At 64.3% G+C, this 19,663-nt stretch overlaps 5 protein-coding genes across 5 annotated transcripts in view; 3 read left to right on the forward strand and 2 right to left on the reverse strand.

Moving 5' to 3' along the window:
- Positions 1-1,881, reverse strand: part of MNEG_4429 (indoleamine 2,3-dioxygenase 2) — a gene marked incomplete at both ends in the record, with an annotated part of 3,263 nt that extends 1,382 nt beyond the window's left edge. The window contains 5 exons of the mRNA XM_014047092.1: positions 317-519; positions 786-866; positions 1,107-1,220; positions 1,472-1,546; positions 1,858-1,881. Of these exons, the coding sequence (XP_013902546.1) occupies positions 317-519; positions 786-866; positions 1,107-1,220; positions 1,472-1,546; positions 1,858-1,881 (497 nt within the window). The remainder of the gene's footprint in view (positions 1-316; positions 520-785; positions 867-1,106; positions 1,221-1,471; positions 1,547-1,857) is intronic.
- A 240-nt stretch (positions 1,882-2,121) lies between these two features.
- MNEG_4430 (hypothetical protein) lies at positions 2,122-9,555 on the forward strand (the record flags this gene model as incomplete). The annotated part of the gene is made up of 12 exons (XM_014047093.1): positions 2,122-2,158; positions 3,083-3,253; positions 3,586-3,737; positions 4,045-4,211; positions 4,560-4,696; positions 4,939-4,996; positions 5,296-5,366; positions 5,853-6,114; positions 6,341-6,407; positions 6,702-7,058; positions 7,312-7,464; positions 8,728-9,555. The coding sequence occupies 12 exons, from the start codon at positions 2,122-2,124 to the stop codon at positions 9,553-9,555; spliced, it is 2,460 nt and encodes an 819-aa protein (XP_013902547.1).
- Positions 9,556-11,492: 1,937 nt separating this feature from the next.
- On the forward strand, positions 11,493-14,877 carry MNEG_4431 (hypothetical protein; the record flags this gene model as incomplete). Its single annotated transcript, XM_014047094.1, has 9 exons — positions 11,493-11,557; positions 11,758-11,898; positions 12,298-12,385; positions 12,649-12,761; positions 12,978-13,164; positions 13,348-13,645; positions 13,924-14,090; positions 14,378-14,454; positions 14,697-14,877. 9 exons carry the CDS (start codon positions 11,493-11,495, stop codon positions 14,875-14,877), a joined length of 1,317 nt encoding a protein of 438 aa, XP_013902548.1.
- A 2,580-nt stretch (positions 14,878-17,457) lies between these two features.
- On the forward strand, positions 17,458-18,569 carry MNEG_4432 (hypothetical protein; the record flags this gene model as incomplete). Its single annotated transcript, XM_014047095.1, has 2 exons — positions 17,458-17,817; positions 18,063-18,569. 2 exons carry the CDS (start codon positions 17,458-17,460, stop codon positions 18,567-18,569), a joined length of 867 nt encoding a protein of 288 aa, XP_013902549.1.
- Positions 18,570-18,767: 198 nt separating this feature from the next.
- Positions 18,768-19,648, reverse strand: MNEG_4433 (hypothetical protein; the record flags this gene model as incomplete). The annotated part of the gene is made up of 3 exons (XM_014047096.1): positions 18,768-18,964; positions 19,155-19,231; positions 19,530-19,648. 3 exons carry the CDS (start codon positions 19,646-19,648, stop codon positions 18,768-18,770), a joined length of 393 nt encoding a protein of 130 aa, XP_013902550.1.
- Positions 19,649-19,663: the final 15 nt, after the last annotated feature.

Consider the following 19,663-nt stretch of genomic DNA (forward strand, 5'->3'; position numbering starts at 1 on the left):
CTGCGGCGTCGGCGTCGGCGGCTTCCAGCCGCTGTATGAAGCGGCGGTGGGGCGGCGGCATGTGCTGGCGCATTGTCAGCAGGTAGTCGCGCAGCCTGCCCAGGTGCAGCGGGGGTTGGACGGTCGGTTGGTCAGTGGGGGCCGACGTTGGTTGCCTGCTTCTGCCGTCGAGCACATTGCTGTTGTATGTTGTCAGCGTGGCGCCCTGCCTGCTCCCATGGCATGCCGCAGGATGCACACGCCGTGCAACCACTCTGCCATGCCTGAGCGCCGCACCGCCCTCGGCCCCAGGCTGCGCCAGCCCCCCGCAGCCCACCAGCCGCACTCGTGCTCAACCCCCAGGGCCGCGTCTATCGCCGCCACCACGCTGCTCTGCGCGCCGGTCTCCCCGTACAGCTGCAGCGGCTCTGGCGCCACGCCCTCGTACAGCAGGCCGGCCGGCAGCCGCGGGTTGCCGCGCCAGCCACTCATGGGCAGGCGGACGCGGGCGTAGTACACCGCAGGGTCACACTTCTCACCCTGGCCGAGATGGAGTGTGTGTTGGGGATTTCTCATGTAGCTTATGTATGTGTGTGTGTTTGTGGGCGCACGCTTGGATACGCACGTGCACTCTCTTGTGCGCGGTCGCACTAGCATACATGTCTGTGTGCGTCATGGGCAGGAAGAATGACCGCTAGGCCTTGCTGAAGGCTGAGAGACAGGGACGAGAGGCTCTCGGCTGCCCGAGCCAGCGACGAGCAGACCAACACACCAGCTGCAAGGGTTCATCCCACCGCCCCTCCCACCATGCGTGACAGCAGCCGCTGCATCTCCGCCAGCGCGCCCTGCACGGCCCCCAGGTGCGCCTCCATGCCCTCCACGTCATCCTGAGGCGCTTGGAGAGCGCGGTGCGATGCCGAATTCAATGGTGGGGCGAAGCAGTGGTTTACTGAGGAAGGAACTACAGTGCGTGGGATGGAAGAGTCCTGCATCCACAGATGCAAAGACTCTGTCGCATTCCCTGGAGCACCCGTTCAGTGAGCGCACGAGCCCTCCGCACATGTGCCGCCAGATGATTTGTTTGATGTAAGCTATCTCTGTCTGGGGCCTGGCACCCTTCTGCCCACCTTGCGCGCCGCCTCCTGCAGAGCCTCGAGCCGCGCCATTGCGGGGCCGGCCGCGGCCTCTATGCTGACGTGCACCAGCCGGAACCACTCCTCGTCCACCCCGCCCAGGAAGTTCTGCGGGAGGCAGGGCAGCAGCAACGTGCGCATATACAGCAGTGCGGCGGTCACCCCGCTGCTTCAAAAGTGGGACATCTGCAAACCCTTGCGGACCATCCACGTACTGCACATTGCCGCTGGCAGCTGCTGCACCTGCACCCAACATGAAGGGGGAGGCCGTTTGGGCAAGATAGGGGGCTGCCCTTCACAGCATATGGCCGCGCGCGGGGCTGCAACGCCTGGAGGAGGGTGTCGCGGGGGCCGCACACGTTGAGGCAGACGATGTTGCCCAGGGCGATGGGGCCGGAGGGGTCGAGGCGCCGCCAGTTGAGCAGGTTGTATGTCTGCAGGGCAGAGGGCGGGATGTTGACGACGGCCAACCCTGTTTCGTGTGCAGCCCCTAAGCGCGGAGTCGGCAGTGATGGAGTCCTCGGTGCCATTGCTCACAGCCACTGCATCTGGCGGAGTGTGCGAGCATTCGCTGCCGCCCTGCCAGCAGGTGGCGCTCATGGTGCGGTGCGCCATCGACAAAGCCGGCTGCGGCCAACGAACAGGTGAGTCTGACGGGCAGCTCGGTGCTGCGTCAGGCGGCTGCATCGGCCGCGTGGTTGCTGCAGTATGTTCCGCGCTTTCAAAAACGCCTGAGTCTCCTCACCGAGTACACCAGAACCGGCGGCATGTCCAGCGCCCGCGCCACCGCCGACCATGGGCACGCCAGCACTGCGGGCAGCTGCTGCGGCGTGTCAGGGCCGTCGCACCTGCGGGCGGTTCAGTAAAGAGCTCTGTGTCCAGACTGCAAGGCCGCCACGAACCCGGTCCCTCGCACACAGGCTGCCCCACTGATGCATTCGACCTGTAGTGATGTGTGTGTGATACTCCTGCAAGCAAGTGAATTGCAGTTGCTCAAACCCCTTGCCCCATGGGGCTGGCCAGCGCCCCTGCCAACCCCACCAGAGGTATGCATGGGCCAGAAACGAGAGCAGCTGGTAAGCCCGCCACAGCTCGGCGCCGCCGCCGCTGGCCGCGATGTCCCCACCACCTCCGCCCGCTGGATCTCGCCGCCACTGCTGTTCATGCTGCCGTTGCTGCTGCCGCTGCGCCTGCTGCCCGGCGCTTGGAGGAACATCAGCAGCCCCTGCTGTTGCAGGCAGCAGGACGGCGTCTGAAGGGAAGGGCGGGAGCGCTTCGAGCCGCCGCCGCAGCTGCCCGCCGCCTGCTGCCACGGCCAGCTTTGGGAGGTCCTCCATGGCCGCCTCCCACGCAGCAAACTCCCCGCCAGTCAGCCTGCGGTGTAGGGAATTGGGACACTCACAAGCAATTGAGTGATGGAGGGTTGGCTGCCTGAGCCATACGCTCAAGTGAGAATGCACCACATGGCGGCGGAGCATGGGTGGGTGACGTGCGCGCCCACCTCGGCAGCGGATCGGCGATCGGCAGGAAGCCGCGATCGGCTGATGGGGCCGAGAAGACTCCGCAAGCAATCCTCCGTCTCATCCCACTGTCTCCGCCTCTTCTAATCGCTGTCAAAGAGCTCTCGCGTTGAATGCTTGCCGATCTCATGGTGTCAGACGGGATACTTAAGAGCAAAATCAAGTGGAACAACTGATTTCTTGCAATGCTCGAGCGGCCTTCGAGCCTGGGGCGGTGTGGAGGCGGCACTTGCGTCCCTGTAGTGCCGCTGCAGCCTCACACCCGCCGTTGGCGCATAGCAACCGCGCTGCGGGAGGCGCGCACGTTGGCGCAGGCCGCCGACATCGGGGAGCAGCTGCCGCCTGGATGGGGTCCTCAACCTGCCTCCAATGAAGGCCGCAGCAGCGGCGTCGACGGTCCTGCGGCCAGCCCCGCAGGCACAACTGCCCCCCCGCAAACGTCCCACGCAGCAGCCCCGTCGGGCGGCCCCTCGCCGCCACAAAAGCGGCGCGCCGTGGTGGTCGGCGGCGGCTGGGGCGGCTTTGGCGCCGCGCTGGCGCTGGCCAAGGCGGGGGCGGAGGTGACGCTGCTGGATGCGGCCGCCAACCCGGGGGGCCTGTCCAGCGCATTCGTCACGCCAGGTGCGCGATTCGGCCATGTTGCAGCATGCCTGTGCATACTCGCTCGGTTCTGCAGGCTGAAATTGGTGCTGGTTTTTTGTATATGTGTGCACGGCTGTCTGATATGCAACTCAGCACTTGCCAGACCAGCGGCAGCCCGCACGACTTCCAGTTGGCACTTTCCATTGTCAGGTTTCGCAGGCCCGTGTTGCTCGCCAGCACAGCAGCCGCCTCGCATGCAGCCGCGAGCCTCGCACCTCCAACCCCACCAGCCTTCCACAACTCGTCCCCGGCCCACGCGGCTCTGCGACCCGCCCCAACCCCCCCGCCCCCCTCAACGCCGTGCCCTGCAGGCGGCCGCGTCGTGGAGCCGGGTGTGAAGGGCTTCTGGCGGTGCTACTCAAACATACAGGACCTGCTGGGGCGGGAGCTGAAGGGGAAGCTTCCCGCGGACCCGCTGACGCCGTTTACGCGGTCGGGATTCTACACGCCAGACGGCTTGGAGGTGGGGCCAAAACAAGGGGCCAGCCACCGCTGAGCGCTCGCTGCTGTCCGCATCTGGGCGCTTGCTTGCTGTGAAGTGGTGGCGGTGCTGGGTCTCTGCGTCGCGGAGGCGACGGCTGCTGTCGGGCACCCGCGCCGCGGTTAGTCTCGCACCTCATGCCGCCGCGGTCGGCTTGCACAGCTTTTGCGGCGGAGCCACCCGCACATGGCCATCACGGCTGTTGAGGGTAGGTTGAGCAATTCCCCCTGGAATCCTGCCCTGGAACCGCTGACCAGCAGCACCCTCGCCCCTGGTCGCAACCAATCAGGTGGAGTCCCCCGTGTTTGCCGACCTGCCGCGCCTGCCGGCCCCCCTGGGCACGCTGTTCCACACCGCCACCCTCTTCCGCCGCCTGCCGGCGGCAGACCGACTGAGCGCGCTGGGGCTGGTGCAGCCGCTGCTGGAGCACGATGCTGACGAGGACACTTACGCCAGGTGCGCCATGGTGGTCGGCTTGTGTAGAAAATCGGCTTTGACTGTGCTTGCTTGCTGTCTGTGTGGGCCAGAGATTCGGCATGCTGCAGGTCTTTGTGGTGCTGCATGCACAGCCAGTGGGTGGAAGCGGACAGGGTCGGTCGTGCAAGCTGCTGGTGGGCAACACCCCCACAGACGCTGCCCTCACCAGGCCCCGCTGCCGCTGCAGCCTCCACCAAGCAGGCCCCGTTCCCGCCCCCCGCTCTTCATGCACACCTGCCCCCAATACCCAGCCGTCTCTTTTCTCAGTTGCCCCCTCTCCTGGGCCCGCGGATGCTGACATCACCATTGAACCACCCCTGCAACCAGGTATGACGCCATGTCAGCATACACGCTCTTCAAGGAGGCCGGCGTCAGCGCCCGCCTCTACAGGGCGTTCCTCGAGCCGATGCTGCTGGTCACGCTCTTTGCGCCGCCAACAGAGCTCTCCGCCGCCGCTGCGCTGGGTGCGTCGTCACGGCTGCGAGCTGCGCGCTCGGAGCTTGGCCAGGGGATACGTTGCCTTGCAGCCTCCAGCCATGCGGGCTGGGGTGTAGCACTTGTGCAAGCTGCAGCATCAAGCAGGCTGTTTATGCCTTGTTGCGTCCAATATGCGCTCTTGCGCTTGTCTGCCCCCCCCCCCCAGCAGCCCAGCGCCATATCCCCAGTACCCCGCCTGCACGCCCTTGACCCCCCTGGGCCCCCACAGGCACGCTGTACTATTTTGCCCTGGCGCACCAGGCGAACTGGGATGTTCAATGGTGCAGGTGGGGGTTGCAAGCAGGCGCAGGCGGCCGCCTTGGCGCCGGCAGGGCGGCGCAAGGGGACGCAGATGGCTCGGATGTGTCATCGTGCGGGTTGCGGCCGCGCAGCATATCGATCAAAGATGTTATGAATTATTGAAGTCGTGTGCTGTCGCCCTCCAAACCTGTTCACATGGGGCAGGCGACAGAGCAGGCCGCCCCAGGCGCCAGCGATCACTGCGGTGTTATGACCCTTGCCATGGCTTAGCCCCGCTGCGCTGAGTGCACCCCTGCTGCTCCCTGCCCTGTGCCACCACTGCCAGGGGCCCAGTGGGGCAGCTGATCATGGCGCCGTTTGCGGACCACCTGAGGAGCCTGGGTGTCGAGATCCTGGGTGAGTCGGGCAGCTTGGAACATGGCGCCCGCCCCACCTCCTCATACCCCACCTGGCCTCTTGCTGACCGCCCACACGCATCCCACTCTCATGCCCTCGGCCGGCAAGGGGGCACACGCGCTGAGCGTACGGTCTTGTTGCCCCTTCCGGCCCCCCCTGCCCGGGTGCCTGCCGCCCATGTTTGCTGTCCCCGGCGGCGCAACCCTGGCCAGCTTTCTGAGCACCGCTCTGGTTGCCAAATCTCCCGCCATTCCAACTGGCCACTTCAACGCGCCAGCCCAAGCCACCAACCCAACTGCCAACACAACTTTCAACCCAACGGCCATCGCAACTGTCAACCCACCTGCCAACCCAGCTTACCGACCCCATTTCGCAACTCAACATTGCCGACCCAAGCGCCGACCCAACCGCCGATCCAACCACCGACCCAATCGCCGACCCAACCGCCAACCCAACCGCCGACCCAACCGCCGACCCAACCGCCAGGGGGCCGGCGAGTCCAGCAGGTCCTGCCCGCACCGGGCTCGCCCCTGCCCGGGGCAGTGGTCGCCTCTGGGCCCAGCGGCGCGGAGACCTTCCCGGCAGACGCAGTGGTCCTCGCCGCCGGCGTCACCGCCACGCAGCGCATCGTGGCGGGCTCGCCGGTGCTGGCGGCGGCGGAAGACCTGCGGGCGGCGGGGGCGGTGCGCTGCAGCGACGTGCTGGCGGCGCGGGTGTGGCTGGACAGGAAGCTGCCGCTGCAGTTCAGGTGGGGGGCGGGCGGCTCGGGCAGGTGTGTCAGCGAAAGGAGCTAGCAAAATCATGGACAGCTTGCACACATGCTGTACATGGCGCACCCCCCCCCCTGGTGCCTGGACTGTCGCCGCACTACACACGGCTTTGCGGCGAGCCATGTGTTTGACCCGCAGGGCCAGTTGCCCTCCACACCCACCCTCATGTCAATCCCCGTGTTGATCTTCATACCCTCGCCGCAGCTCTAACGTGCTGTCCGGCTTTGACGCGGGCTCTGGAGCCACCCTGTTCAACCTGAGCGCGCTGCAGGTCTGCTGACACTCACCCCGCGTGCCTGCTTGCAGTATGGCGGGGCGCATTTGCTACTGGTGGTGTCTCACCTTCCGCCACGTTTTTCGCTTGCACACGGCCCAACAGCAACTTGGCCCCCTGTCCACGCCCTGACTTCTCTCAAGCGCTCCGTGTTGTGGGGCCCCACTACGCACCGCCAACGTTCAAGCCAGCAGCAGAATGTGATGCGTGCTCCAACACATGATGCTGCACCCTGCAACCCTGATGCCACGCTCTTCCCTGAACCTGCGACACTCCCGATTGCAACTCCAGGATGAGTATTCATCCGATCCTGGGTCAGTCCTGGAGTTTGACATCTATCACGCAGACACCCTGCTGCCCATGACGGACGATGACGTCATCCAGCGGCTCCTCACCAGCTACCTCCCAGCCGCCCTGCAGCCGCCGCACGGCGTCGCGGGCGTCGCCCCGGCCGGCGTCGTGGATGCGAGCGTGCTGCGCTTCAAGAACGCGACGACCGTCTTTTCTCCCGGGTCGGGGACTGCGCTGCCGCCGATATGCAGCAGCATTGCCAACGTGTTCACGGCGGGGGACTGCATGCAGCAGGGGCCCGGAACGCATGGCGCCAAGGGGCTGAGCCAGGAGAAGGCGTACGTGTCGGGGCTGCAGGTGAGAGGGTTGGGACAGGCCGCAGACACGTGCGCATGTGGGCACGCACCCAACCGGCTGGGCAATGTACGCGGGTCAAGCATGGCAGGGAAGCTCGCGGTCAGCTATGATACATACATGTGGGGGTGTCACCACCCCGATTACGGGCAGGTGGTGCGTTTGGGTAATCTTGCTAGCGCTGAACATCCCCGAACTCCTGACAACATTCGATACCATACACTTAACATCTTGCCCCTCGGTCGCTGACGCGCAGGCTGGCAACGCAGCGGCTCGGCTGCTGGGCCTGACCCCCCGGGCCCGCGTGCTGCCCGCAGAACCGGACGAGCCCCACGTTGCGGCCGCCAAGTCCGCCGCACAGGCGACAGCGGCCGCGCGCGCGGCGCTGCGCGGGCAGCTGCGGCGCAAGGTGGGGGCGGTCCCTGTGAGGCTCAGGTAGCGACCATAGTGGATTCAGAGCGAGCAGCTGCTGGCCAGGGCTTTGTAACAGGGCAGTCTAGGGCTGCGTCTCCCGCTGACGTTGGCAGGGGGTACATACTGATGGCACTGCTGCGTCACCAGAGCTGGAAATGAGCGACACAGTGATTCAGACTGCCCTTCCTTAGTTCCTGCTGCAAGCTCAGGGGCCGCATGTTTCAGAGATTGCAGGGACTCTGCTTGTCTTTGCGTCCTTGGGTCCGGCCAGTACGGCGCCATGTGTTACACCATCCACTGTGTACCGCGGCGAGTGCAGGGTATGGTGCCGGGCGCATGGCAAATGAAGAACGCGCACACACAGCAACGGCTTGTGCGCCCAGCTTCAGCGTCGCTGGCTGCCCTTGACTGCCTGCAAGACACCCTTCAGGTTTGTATGCTAGACTGCTTGCAAGTTGGTGGCTGGCACATTCGACACGTCCTGCAGCAGCCTCCGGGTTGGCGCCCGAGGCAGTTGTCAGTCCCTGACAGCCACACCAAAATGTTGTTCTGCCAGATGGTGATGAGGGACGGCCATTGAGGTAATCAGCGTCACAAATGTGCCTGTACCAATTAGGACTGTAAACAGATGAGTGTGCCAGCTCAATTGCACCCGAGCACGTTCTCTGCCAAAGGCACTGGCAAGGTGCGTGCACCTTACTGCTGCTGTGGCCCGGCTACCTGCCTGCGGGCTGCGCGCAGTGTGATGCGTGGCCTCTGTATGACAACTTGTCGCCCTTCAGTTACAACGATTGTTTGTTCAGCTCTACGCTGTTCGCGTAACGTGACATGATCACACGCACGGGCCACACAATTCGTCGCTTGTCTTATCGAGTTACGACTGGTAGTCTCCACGCGGCCTGAAAGCAAGCATCCTGCACCTCGCACGCTCAAGTACCAGCCGCCTTCAAACCCATGCAGTCCCCGCACTCTGGCGGCGCCAGCTGGGCCCACAAGGGGATCTTTGCCGGCTCAGCCGTACAGCCTGCACGTGCTGTTCGCGGCCCCGTCAGCACCAACGGTATCTTCAACAGCAGAGTAGGTAGCAAGGGCATCAAGATGTCCTCGCTCGCGCACAGTCGAGAGCGGCCATGCACCACCTCCCTCGGCGATAACGCTGGGTGCACGCGCTGGGCATTGTCACTGCGGCGCTGGATGGTTCGTTTCCCCAGAGCAAGCCGCACTTGTCCGCTCGCCCTTGTGCGCTTCCAACCACCAGGATGCCACCTCACTCGATGGCGGCAAAAGCTGGCTTCAGGAGCCGGGCTCTCCAACCCGCGGCTTCCATGCCAAGTTTGAGGTGCTCCTGAAAAGCGGCAGCAGACAAGATGCGTTTGGGCGCGACGCTGCTGCCTACGAGGCAGACTGCGAGGCCCACGTCACCGCGCACCCAGGCTTCCTCGAAGCGCTGCGCCGCGCACTGCCGGACCTCTTTGCCGCCGCCGACGCCGCCGCCCCGCCGGCCCTCCGCGCCGGCGCCGGTGGCACCGCGTCGGCGGCACTGAGCCCGGCCGTTTCCCAGGCCGTTGCCGCCGCCGCCGCCGCCGCTGCGTCGGAGTCCCCGCTGACCTTGTGGACGGCGACGCACGTCGTTTTCGGCGGCTGCTTCTACCCGCTGCTGCGCGACGCCAACAACAAGCCGATGATCCTCGCCCCCAACCACACGAGCGCGGACGCCCTGCAGGGCGTCGGCATGCGGCTGCTGCGCCTGACGCCCTGCGGCAGCGGCGACGAGAGGATCCGGCAGCTGAGGGCGCTGGGCTCGCTCGTGGGGGATGCGCAGGTGCTGCACCCGCGCAAGATGCTGTTCGACAAAACACCTGTCCTCAAGGGCGGCGCGCGCCTGCACGCAGTGCTGCCTAATGGCGACCTGGGCCCTGTCATGATCGACGACGGCTATAGCCGGTATCTCGAGGATTACTGGCTCGCGGCGCCGCGCATGACAGTGGCCGGGCGCGTCGTCACCTGCGAGGCCTGCCCGGAGCCTGTGCGCGACGTTGTGGGCAAGCTGCCCTATGGCGCTTTCCATGCAGTCTACTTGGCTTGAAGGAGCTTCATATTTTTGGTCCGCGCGTGCTCAAAGCAGCGCTGTGAACCGTCTAGAGACTTGGCCATGCAGGGGCCGCCGCTGCCATCGGCCGCCTATTTGTGTTGCTAACGGAGCCAATCGGGCGCGGGCGGTACAGGCAGCTCAGCCATTAATAGTCCAAATGTATCCGGCTTGTCGCTTTTCTGCAGGTCATCCTTCATCATGCTGAGCTGAAATGTGTGGTTTCAGGAGCGCCACGGAGGTGTGCACTTTGGAATGGGCAGTGGACAGGATGCAGGCTGGTCCCGGGGGGCGATCAGCTGACCATGGCGGGACTAGTCCCGCCATGCAAGTACTGTGTGCATGCAGTTGCTTCGAGCGCAGACTGGTCTCATATTTTGAGGTTGCAATGCTGACACAGCCTCCATTTGAGGATTCCAGGCCTCATTTCAAGAGGGGAGTCTTGATTGATGCATGCGTGGCACCGCCGACAACGTCTTGACTGTGCTGTGCAGGACTGTCCAAGGGATGACTGTTGATGAATATCGCACTTATGCTTTATTACCCTCATGTCCCGTGTGTATCCGACAGCCAGCCATGTAGTGGCTTCATGCTGTCAACAATTTTTTCATCATGTCACAACTTGTAAGACAATGAAATCACCCGGCAGCGGCGGTATCAAACACGAAAGGGCGCATAGCATTGCTTGGTGAGATATGAGTGCGGTTTTGCTCATATCAGTGGGCCATGCTTGCGCGGGCGCAGTTTTTCAAGTCCATACATGTGCAACCATCCCCAATGGCATCGGTCCGTGCCTGGTGGGTGTGGCAACATACCTCCAGCACTCACACCGATGGTTGATTTGCTGGCTTCTCCTGCAGCATCACGTGGCAAACCACACCCAGCAGTGCACTGGGTGTGGGGGGCGGAATTGCCGCAGTACGTCGCAGTTCTGGCCAATGTGCCAGTGGCGGAGCTCAAAGATGACAATCAGAGAGCTCTGAAGTCTTGCATTGCACAGCCTGCCTGTCAGCTGAGGCCGCTTTTGCCGGGTCTAGATGCTGTCAACTGGCACATTTGGCGGCTTTGCCAGCGGTTTGGAATACGGTGGGCACCCTCCCATGTATTTCGCATCATGCGGGGGCCGGGCGCGTCTGCTGTACTGCAGGCTAGCCCGGGGCGCACGCGTGCGAAGGCTGGCCTCTGGGGCTGTGGCAACATCAAGAAGATGCAGGCTAAGGAGAGGAGAATTTTCGTTTGCCGTGGTGGCAACTGGCACAGGATTGGAGTGCTGCCAAGAATGTAAGTTTGCTGGAACACCGCAGGACCTGCAACACCCGGGGGGGGGGGGGAGGGCGTCCTGTCCATTTGAAAAAGGCAATGACCGCTGATCATGTTGACCTGAGACGCAAGAGCACGCCAACAGAGCTAGCAGAAGACTTGTGCGTGCCTCGCGCTATGATGATGATATATCCTCTGTCACCAATGAAGCAGGTCGCCTGACAGCTGCCCGCCGGCGACTCCTGACTTTGGTGTGCTCGAGCGAAGACCCCACCTGGCGCAACGCCTCTCATAGAGTCTGCCATACTTACAGATATTCATGAGCGTATCGCCTGCGGCCACTGCACAGCGATGAGGCATGGTTGATGAGTTGCAGCAATGTAGCAACTGAATATCGCCACCAGCTGTCACACCTACAAACGATCAAGCATGATCTATGCACAATGTTGAGCAGCAGTCAGATTACGATACACACCCGCTACATAAGATCATGTAATCCGCATTATAGGCACTTGCCTCGTGTACAGACACAGTGCAGCACCTGCTCCTGCATCTACACACGCCACGCAGGAACCACCACTTACAGTAAGTCGGACTGAATGTCGATCAACGAGCTTCTTTTATCCCATCTGTTGCGGGGATGAGGCCAGTCGCAGCTTGCGGGAGTGCTCGAGATGGCGCGGGCATCTCGATCTTCGCGCTTCACACTGTACGTCATCTTGGTCATCGCCCAAAAGCGGTGGGGTTCTGCCGTTCGTCGCATGCAGCTACTGTACATGGATGAGCGGCGGCGGCATCGGTGATGCAAACGCCAGCACCAGGTCACAGCAAGAGTACCGTTTCCCGCACCCCCCGCAGCAACATCGGCAGTCGAATGAGAGCGGCTCCCACGCATCGGGTCGTAGGCCTATCTGCTTCCACAACACACGCTTCATGCAGCTGCCAGCTGTCGTTCGACGTCCCTGAGCGCCGCCTCTGCGCGCCGCCGCCCACGGGCAACGGCCTGGATGCGTTGCCTGATTGCGTGCTGCGCCTGCATGTGCTACCGCTGCTGAGAGGGGCAGACAAGAAGGCACTCAGGTGCGTGGTTGAGCGTAGCGTGGGGGACGCGGTGCAGCTGGGGCACGCATGCATGCAGCTCGCTGACGCCATGCGCCGCCTGCGTGCGGGTGGGGCACATAACACCTTCACCCGCGGTTGCTGGCTGCCAGGGGCAGGCTGCCAGGGGCAGCCTCAATCCTCCAAGAGACCTATTGCACCTGGGCCACTATTGCCATGCCTGACCGTCCTACCTCACCTTTTCACACGGACCGACGTCCGTGGACCGGCAACTGCCACGCCCAGGGCTGCCTTCCCCACAACTCGCAAGCTGGTCAATGAGACTGTGACTCGCATCCGCCTCGCCGCCGGCGACCTATCGCCGCGCGCCGCCGCTGGCACGGCCGCGGCACCACGGTGGCTGGGTCGCCGCTTCCCCAGGTTGGCGGCAGTGGAGGTGTTTGACTGCCAGGACGCAACACTGGCTGATGACACCCTGGCGGGCTTCCTGGGCAGCACCGGGCCACAGGTTGGCAGGGAGCGCTGCGTGGTCCGTGGTCGTGGGCAACGCGGCCGCACGCTTCTTCCGCCTGGCCCTGGCCGCTGCTGGCATGCTGCTGCCGTGCCATCCTGTCGCAAGACGCAGCTGAATGCCGGCACCGGTCCACGTCTTATTGTGGACACCCCTCTCACTCACACACACACACACACACACAGTCACACACACACCCATTCACACACAAAAGCCCCAGTCCCAACCCCTGTCCTCCCCTGACATGGCACCCACTGTAGATCCTATCTCAGATCCACGCGGTCGACGTGAAGCGCTGCCACTATGTCGGCCGCCCCCTCCTGGCCTTCCTGCGCAGCAGCTGCCCCGCGCTGAGGCGCCTGTCGGCCAGCAGGTGCGACAGACCTGCCCATCCTCAGGACCCCTCCTGGCACCCAGCCTGCATCTCGCCTTGCCGCAGCCGCGGGGCTCTGTCGCCTTGCCTTGACGCGTCGCAGGCCACGCCGAAGCACAGTGCCATGCGAAGCACGCGGCCGTCCCTTCACCCCATCTCCTGACCCTGCACATTCCCCTTCTGTGACTATGCGCACCCCAATTGACCCCCTTGTAGGTGGACCGACAGCATCACCCTGGCCGCCATCTGCCGCCTGGCTGCCCTGGAGGAGCTGGACCTGTCACACGCGGACGGCCTGGACGACGGCGGCCTGGCGGCGCTGACAACCCTGCCGCGGCTGAGGTCTCTCACGCTGGCGGGCTGCCGCTGGGTCGGCGACGCCGGCTGCGCCACGCTGGCAAAGGTGTGGTTGTTGATGACGTGGTGCGTGGGTGGGAGGGTGGGGGCAGACATCCGCCGTCGCTCAACCGCGATGTGGAGTCGGAGGGTCTCCGGCGTTTTGCAAGCGACCACATAGAATGCGGGCCCCATGGAGCATCTGACGCTGAGTGACATCACGGGCCCACTACTCTGGCGCCCCTGCCAGATCACGACCCTGGAGGCCCTCTCCCTCGCCGGCACCGCCGCCGGCCCGGCCGCCCTCGACCACCTCTCCGCGCTGCCGCGCCTCCGCCGCCTCGACCTGTCCGGCTGCGCGCGCATCGACGGCGATGCGCTGAGCTGCGTGGCGAGGATATCATCCCTCGAGGCCCTCGAGCTGCGGGACCCGGGGGGCGCGGTGGGCGCGGCGGGCCTACGGCATGTGGCGGCGCTGCCGCGGCTGCGCGAGTTGGACCTGGGGGCAAGATTTGTGGTGGACGATGCGGCCGCGGAGGGCCTGGCAGGTGGGTGCCTTTTTTCCAGTGGAGTATACCACTACTATGGATTTGAGGGCTTACCGCTCGACGTGACGGGGCCGCTGTTAGCCTAGGTGTTGCAGCCACAGCGCCGGCTCAGGGATGTGGGGACCTGACTGACCCCAGGGATCTGCTCAGCATGTCTGCTCAGCACGCCAGAAGTTGAGGCAGGCGCGCTCGCAACTGCTCGCCGCTATCTGGGGATGGCGCAACCTGAAACCAGGCCCTCTGTCCTCCCATCACCTGAATCAACCGGTCACCCGCAGCCTGCCGTGCGCTCACGTCGCTGAGCGTGGGCAGCTTTACCCTGCTGCGCGCCCCCACCTCCGCCTTTGGCACATCGCTGCGCCGCCTGGCGTTTGGCGGGGGCGCCGCGTCAAAGGGCCTGGAGCTGCTGCCGCCGCTGCCGCGCCTCGAGGCACTGCACATTACCGTGAGCCCGGCAAGCCTGATAGGCCGGCCCGCCAAGCGCCACGCTCGCGTCTGCCAGCCGGCTGGTTATAGGTGGTTGCTTGGCTCACACCGAGCGGATGCACCAGGCTCATGAACACGCACGCACATGCGCGGGCCGTGCGCCCTCTGCCGCTCCTTTTCCCTTCGAAGCAACCGCCTGAGCCCCAGCCGAGGCCCCGTGCGCCGTGCACACGCATTGGAGGGGTCTCGCACCTATCATCACCTCATCGCAACCCCCTCCCCACCACAATCGCCCCCCTCCTCAAGGGTGTTGACACCGTGACAGACCGCGTGATGGCCGCCATGTCGCGCCACACCACGCTCACAGAGGTCTCACTTCGCGGGTGCGCTGGAGCGGGGGGCCGCTGCTTGTCGGTGTGTCTCGCAGGCATTGCAGAACAGGTACCCACATGTCACCCCCTTCCCTGAGGGCGGATTTAGGTGGCTCGTACCAGCTACTCCAGGCAGCCGCCCCTTTCGCCCCCCCCCTCCGTCGGCCAACTGATTAAATATGAAGACCACCACTTAAACAAAGAACAGTTTGATGATTATCGTCCCGCCGCAACCACAACTATCTGCCCGGCAGCGGCTACACCCTGACCAAGGCCGGCCTGGCCTGCCTCCTGGCCCTGCCCAACCTGGCCTCCCTGTTGGTCGTGTCCTGCCCGGCAGCTGGCGGAGCGGCCCTGGACGCCTTTGCTGCGCAGCACCCGCGCCTCAGGACGGCGGCGTCTGTGCACGCTGCCGGCGTGAGCGCGGCGGCGTGAGGATACCACGAGCACAGGAACCTACCCAGCTCTATCTGCTCGCAAATTGCCTCGCACCGGCGTTGCACTGCTTATAGTGTTTTGCTGCGTCCCTGGGGTGTGCTGACCCCTAGCCACAGACAGGACGTGATCACAGACCCCTGCCTGGCAGAACCCACTTCCCTTTGCCTTCATTACGCCGCCCACTTCCGACCAGGCGGCGGTGCGCTCTGCAGCGCCCTATCACGTGCAACTGCCCATCAACTCTCTCCTGCGTCAGTGGAATCACCTTGTCCTCCGTCACGTACCCCACCGCGTACCTGCCTTGCGCCTCCTGCGCCCTCGCCGCGTGGAGCGGTTTATGCCGTCCATTCATCCCCTCAATCCTTGTATTTTGTTCTATGTGCTTGGCACTTTTGCCCTCACCGCAGCTCTGCGTTCAAGAGCTGACCAGGGTGACCAGCTTACCTCGTCCCTTTGGTATCGCGGTGATTTGGTCGTTTTTACACGCCGCCCCTCTCGCCTGCTGCGGAGAGGCATAGGCAAAGGGGCCTTGGCCCCAATGAATTTGGTATACAGACAAACGCCAAGGCACTGATCACCCCTGCGTGCATACAAAATTTTCGGTGCAAGGATGCTTCCGCTGAGGGCGCGCTTAGATAGTTTGCTGGCCGGTGCCTGCTTGCTGCACCTGACCCCAAAGCAGTGAGTATGGTGATCTGCGCTGCAACGGAACCTGAACATCCTCTTCATGTGTCGTACAATTGAACCAGCAGGACTGGGCTTTGATGTGTCGGTTTTGGGACCTTCTTTGAGTGCCATTCGTGGTGTGCAACGGTTACATGCTTCACATGCGCTACATACTTCCCCCACCCTCATCGCAAAACTTCTGATTGCCGTGCATGCACTTTTGGGCATGGCTCTGCCCTTTCCAGCACAAAAGGTAGGGCTCAAAACGCCGCACGCCATCCATTGCGCAGTCCGCTAAGCAGTCCCCTCAGCCCCTGCCTGGATTGCTGCCAGTATGCAGACCAGATGTTACACGCGCTCCAAACCAACACGCACTCTGAACTGCCAGCAAACCAGCTGCAGACAACTTTGTGTCACACACCATCAAAAACCGCTGAAGCTGCATCATTGGGCGCGCTCGCAGCGCCAAACCTGGCCGTGCTGCAGCAAAAAGAGGCGTCTTTCAGGTCTAAAAAGCAGGGATCTGCCATCAAACTAGATGCCTTGGGCGCCAGCACTGCCGGCAATGTGAAGATAAATGCCACTGGCAATGGCAGGCTGCAGTGAAAGATACCCAGACCGTTGCTAGGAAAGAAGAAACAACCAACAACCATCTGCATTAACTGCTCAAGCCACCACCACCTCCTTGGGCTGCGGTGGGTGCTGCTGCTCGTTCCCCTCGCCGCCAGGGGCCTCTGCAAAGTCCTCCTGTCGGGGTGGTGGGGGCAGTGGGAGCGTTGGAAGAGAAAAGGTGTGGCCCACACGCCACAGCAGCAGCAACATAGCAGCACGCGATGTCATGATGCAACAGCTCCCCGCGCGCAGTCTGTCAGCGCGCCCGCTCCAGTGCGCGTGCGGCTGCATGGGGCCCCCTATCATGCGCCCCAAACAGCGAGCATGCTGGAAGCGGTCGGATCACCTGCAGCTGGGCAGCAATGTATGCCGTGCAGCAGCTGCCGGCTGCGCTGACCCACCGGGTTGTAGATGACTGTGATGTAAAGGGAGCAGCTGGGGCACCGCGCAATCTCCTCGCCAGAGCGCAGCTCCTCCTGGTATGACAATGAGGACCGCACAGGAGCGGGGGTGCGGCAGCAGGGGCAGGGCCGCCTGAGCTCGGCAGGCTGCAAAACCATGAGAAGGGAGTGTCTGACCACCTAGCAGCCCCTTGACGCTTTTGCCGCCAAGGTTCTGCCTGGTGCGTGTTGAATTGTGCGCATGCGTGTTCGGCGCTGCCCCGCTGCCCACCAAGGTGATTTGGAAGAGGTCGCCGCAGGGGCACTGGTAGGTGTAAGCCTGAAGCTCCTCGCTCCAAGACATGTCCTCTATCTCCACCTCATCATACGACATGGCTGCCGGCCTGCTGCCGCCAAACTATTAACCGCGGCGGCGCCGCTGCAGCGAGCAGCGCGTGCGCAGGCACGAGCGGGCGGCGAGGGCAGCCCGCCGTCAACGCGAAAAAGCTCGTCGGCTTCGAAAAATGCTGCGATGATGTCCTTGATTTATCACGCAATACGCGACTGTGTGTCCATGCACCACGCTCGTCAAAGGGCTGCGCACTACAGTAGTGACAGCAAGGGCGATAGATGCTGTAAAGCGCTTTCCTCCAGAATGCACCATCCCGTCTTATTGTATGAAACGCGGCATGGCGCGCAGCGTCACGACGATCTGGCTGCTGTCGGAAGCCAACCTCCAAGTCCTTCTCAAACGTGCCCTGCTGAACAAGCATCACAGTCAGCGTCTTTATCGTGCATATTACGTCTGACTGGACCTTTTCATGCTCGATCGTCACCGCTGTTGGCCAGTCCAAGGTGCCTGCCATTCGACATGGTGCTCGACGGGTCCCCAAGTCGAGCAGCCGCGGCAGCAGCCCTTATGTCCCTTACCATGCTACCTTTCATAGCGCACCTCATACTGCGGCCACCGCAGCCGCTGCAGCTGCTGGAGCCGCTGCCGCAGCACAGTGGACTGGGGCGGCGCTCCCTTCTTGTAGCAGGCGTCGGAGGGGCTCTGGCAGACCTTGCATCGGGCGCGCTGCAGGAGGCCACATCCCTCGTGGCCCAGGGCCGTGCCAAAGCAGCCGACGCCTGGCAAAGCGGCGAGCAGAGCGCGCAGCAGCTGGATGCGGACACGCGCGCACTGGCGGCACAGAAGGGCGCTCTGGCGCAGGAGACGCTGGGGCAGGCGGCGGCGGCGGCGGTTGCGGCGCGCGCCAGGGCCGCCCAACGCTCCCGTGTGAGGGGTTGCCGTGCGAGCCTGGGTTCATGCCCATTATACCAGAACTATCAGGGTTGGCAACTCCTGCATTTGGCAAAGGGGCAAAATATGCATGATGGCTACGCCCCAGGATGCGGGGCAACTCAGGCGCCAAAGATGCACCTGCGTCATGTTTGCCATAGCAACAACTGGCGCCAAACACGCGCTGCGCTCTGCCCTGTTGCCTCACAAGGCCCATCCCGCCTCGCAAACAACACCACCAGGACGCCGTCGTCGCCGCCCTGTCCGCCAAGGAGGCCGCCCTGCCCGGCGCCAGCACGACACCCGCCGGCGCCGTCGCAGTGGCGCACGCCGCGGCCAGCCCCCTGCCCTCTGCGGACGCGGCCGCCGCCGCCCCCGCAGCAGGCGCCGCGGCGCCGGTCGTGACGACCCTGGCGGCCCAGCCGCTGCCGGTCACGGCTCAGGTGCCCCTGGCGGCGCTGCCGGCGCTGCTGGGGCCGCAGACGGCCGCTGACGTCACCGCGGCCATCAGCGCCGCCTCGGCCCCTAGAACTACCCAGGTCGACCCAGACATTGCTGCCGCCCTGGCCGGCGGGCAGGTCAAGGGCGAGCCCCTGCCCCAGAGCGTCGCGGCGGCGCAAAGCGGGCCGACCGAGGGCCGCAGCGGCGGCGGCGGCGGCGGCGCGGTCAGCGGCACCGGCGCCGCGCAGCAGCCGGTGTTTGTCAACAACCTGGCCAGGCGCACCTCGACGCAGAGAATGGGGCCTTGATGGTTTATAGCTGGCGCACGGCCGGCGGCGAGTCTCTCTCGTGTAACATCACCCGTTTACACAGCAATGAAGCAGGGCCAAAGATACCCCCCCTGAGGGGTGGGGTCAAATAGCGCTGGCTCAAAAAGAACGTAAGACTGGCAACAGCAAGACCAGACAATGAGCGACACAGCCGTCAAGCCCGCGCTGCCCGGCCCCTTATTTATCCTTCTTGCCCGCCGCCGCCCCCGCCTTGCCGCCGTCGCCGCCGTCCTCGTCAGCGTCCTCGTCAGCATCCCCGTCCTCGCCCCCGTCGCTGCTCTCCAGCTCCCCCGTCTCCTCGCTGTCGTAGTCGTCGCCGCTGCCCTCCTCGTCGCTGCCCTCCTCCTCGCTGCCGCTGGCGGCGCTGTGGCGGTCTGGGGGAGGGGGCCAGGGGGAGGGCAACGTGCTTGACTCTGTGCGCGTGCGCTTGCATGTGTGTCTGCAAATGATGAGGCTTCCACTCTGCAGGCGCAAGCCACCACAAGGTGCGAGGGCCGCGTCACAACCAGCTGACTCCGGCGTGTAATGGAGCAGCGCTACGAACCGCAACGACCGCCCGCCCACCTTCGCCGTCGTCGTCGCTGTCGCTGTCAAAGCGCTTCCGCTCATTGGCCTTGGGGTCGCGGCCCTCCGCCACCGCCCTGCGCGCGCGCGCCAGTTTTGCACGCGCTGAGTCACACCAGAGCAGTGCGCAGCAGGCAGGACGTGATGCCGACCTGCGTGGTCGCTGCTGCATGCGTTCCCCTCCAGCAGCCGGCACAGCAAGGCGTGGGCCCGCCATCTGGGCCCGGCCGCCAGGGTGATGCGCCCCGTACCCCCCATCGCTCCCGTGCAGCGCCACGCTCAACAGCGAACAGCGGCCGCCACCCCCCAAAACTGCCGACGCGACCCCCGGCGGCAGCCACGCGGCCGGCAGGGGCCAGGGAAAGCAGGCCGCACCGTGTGAGCGTCGCGACGCGCAGCTTTGCGGGCATGGCCAGGTCCGCCCCGACCCATGTTGAGCTCATGAGGTGCAGCACGAGGTCGTAGCGGCCGGCAGGGGGCGCCATGAACACCATGTCCAGGACCTGGGG

The sequence above is a fragment of the Monoraphidium neglectum genome, assembly GCF_000611645.1.
Source record: "Monoraphidium neglectum strain SAG 48.87 unplaced genomic scaffold scaffold00615, whole genome shotgun sequence".
Classification (NCBI taxonomy): Eukaryota; Viridiplantae; Chlorophyta; class Chlorophyceae; order Sphaeropleales; family Selenastraceae; genus Monoraphidium; species Monoraphidium neglectum.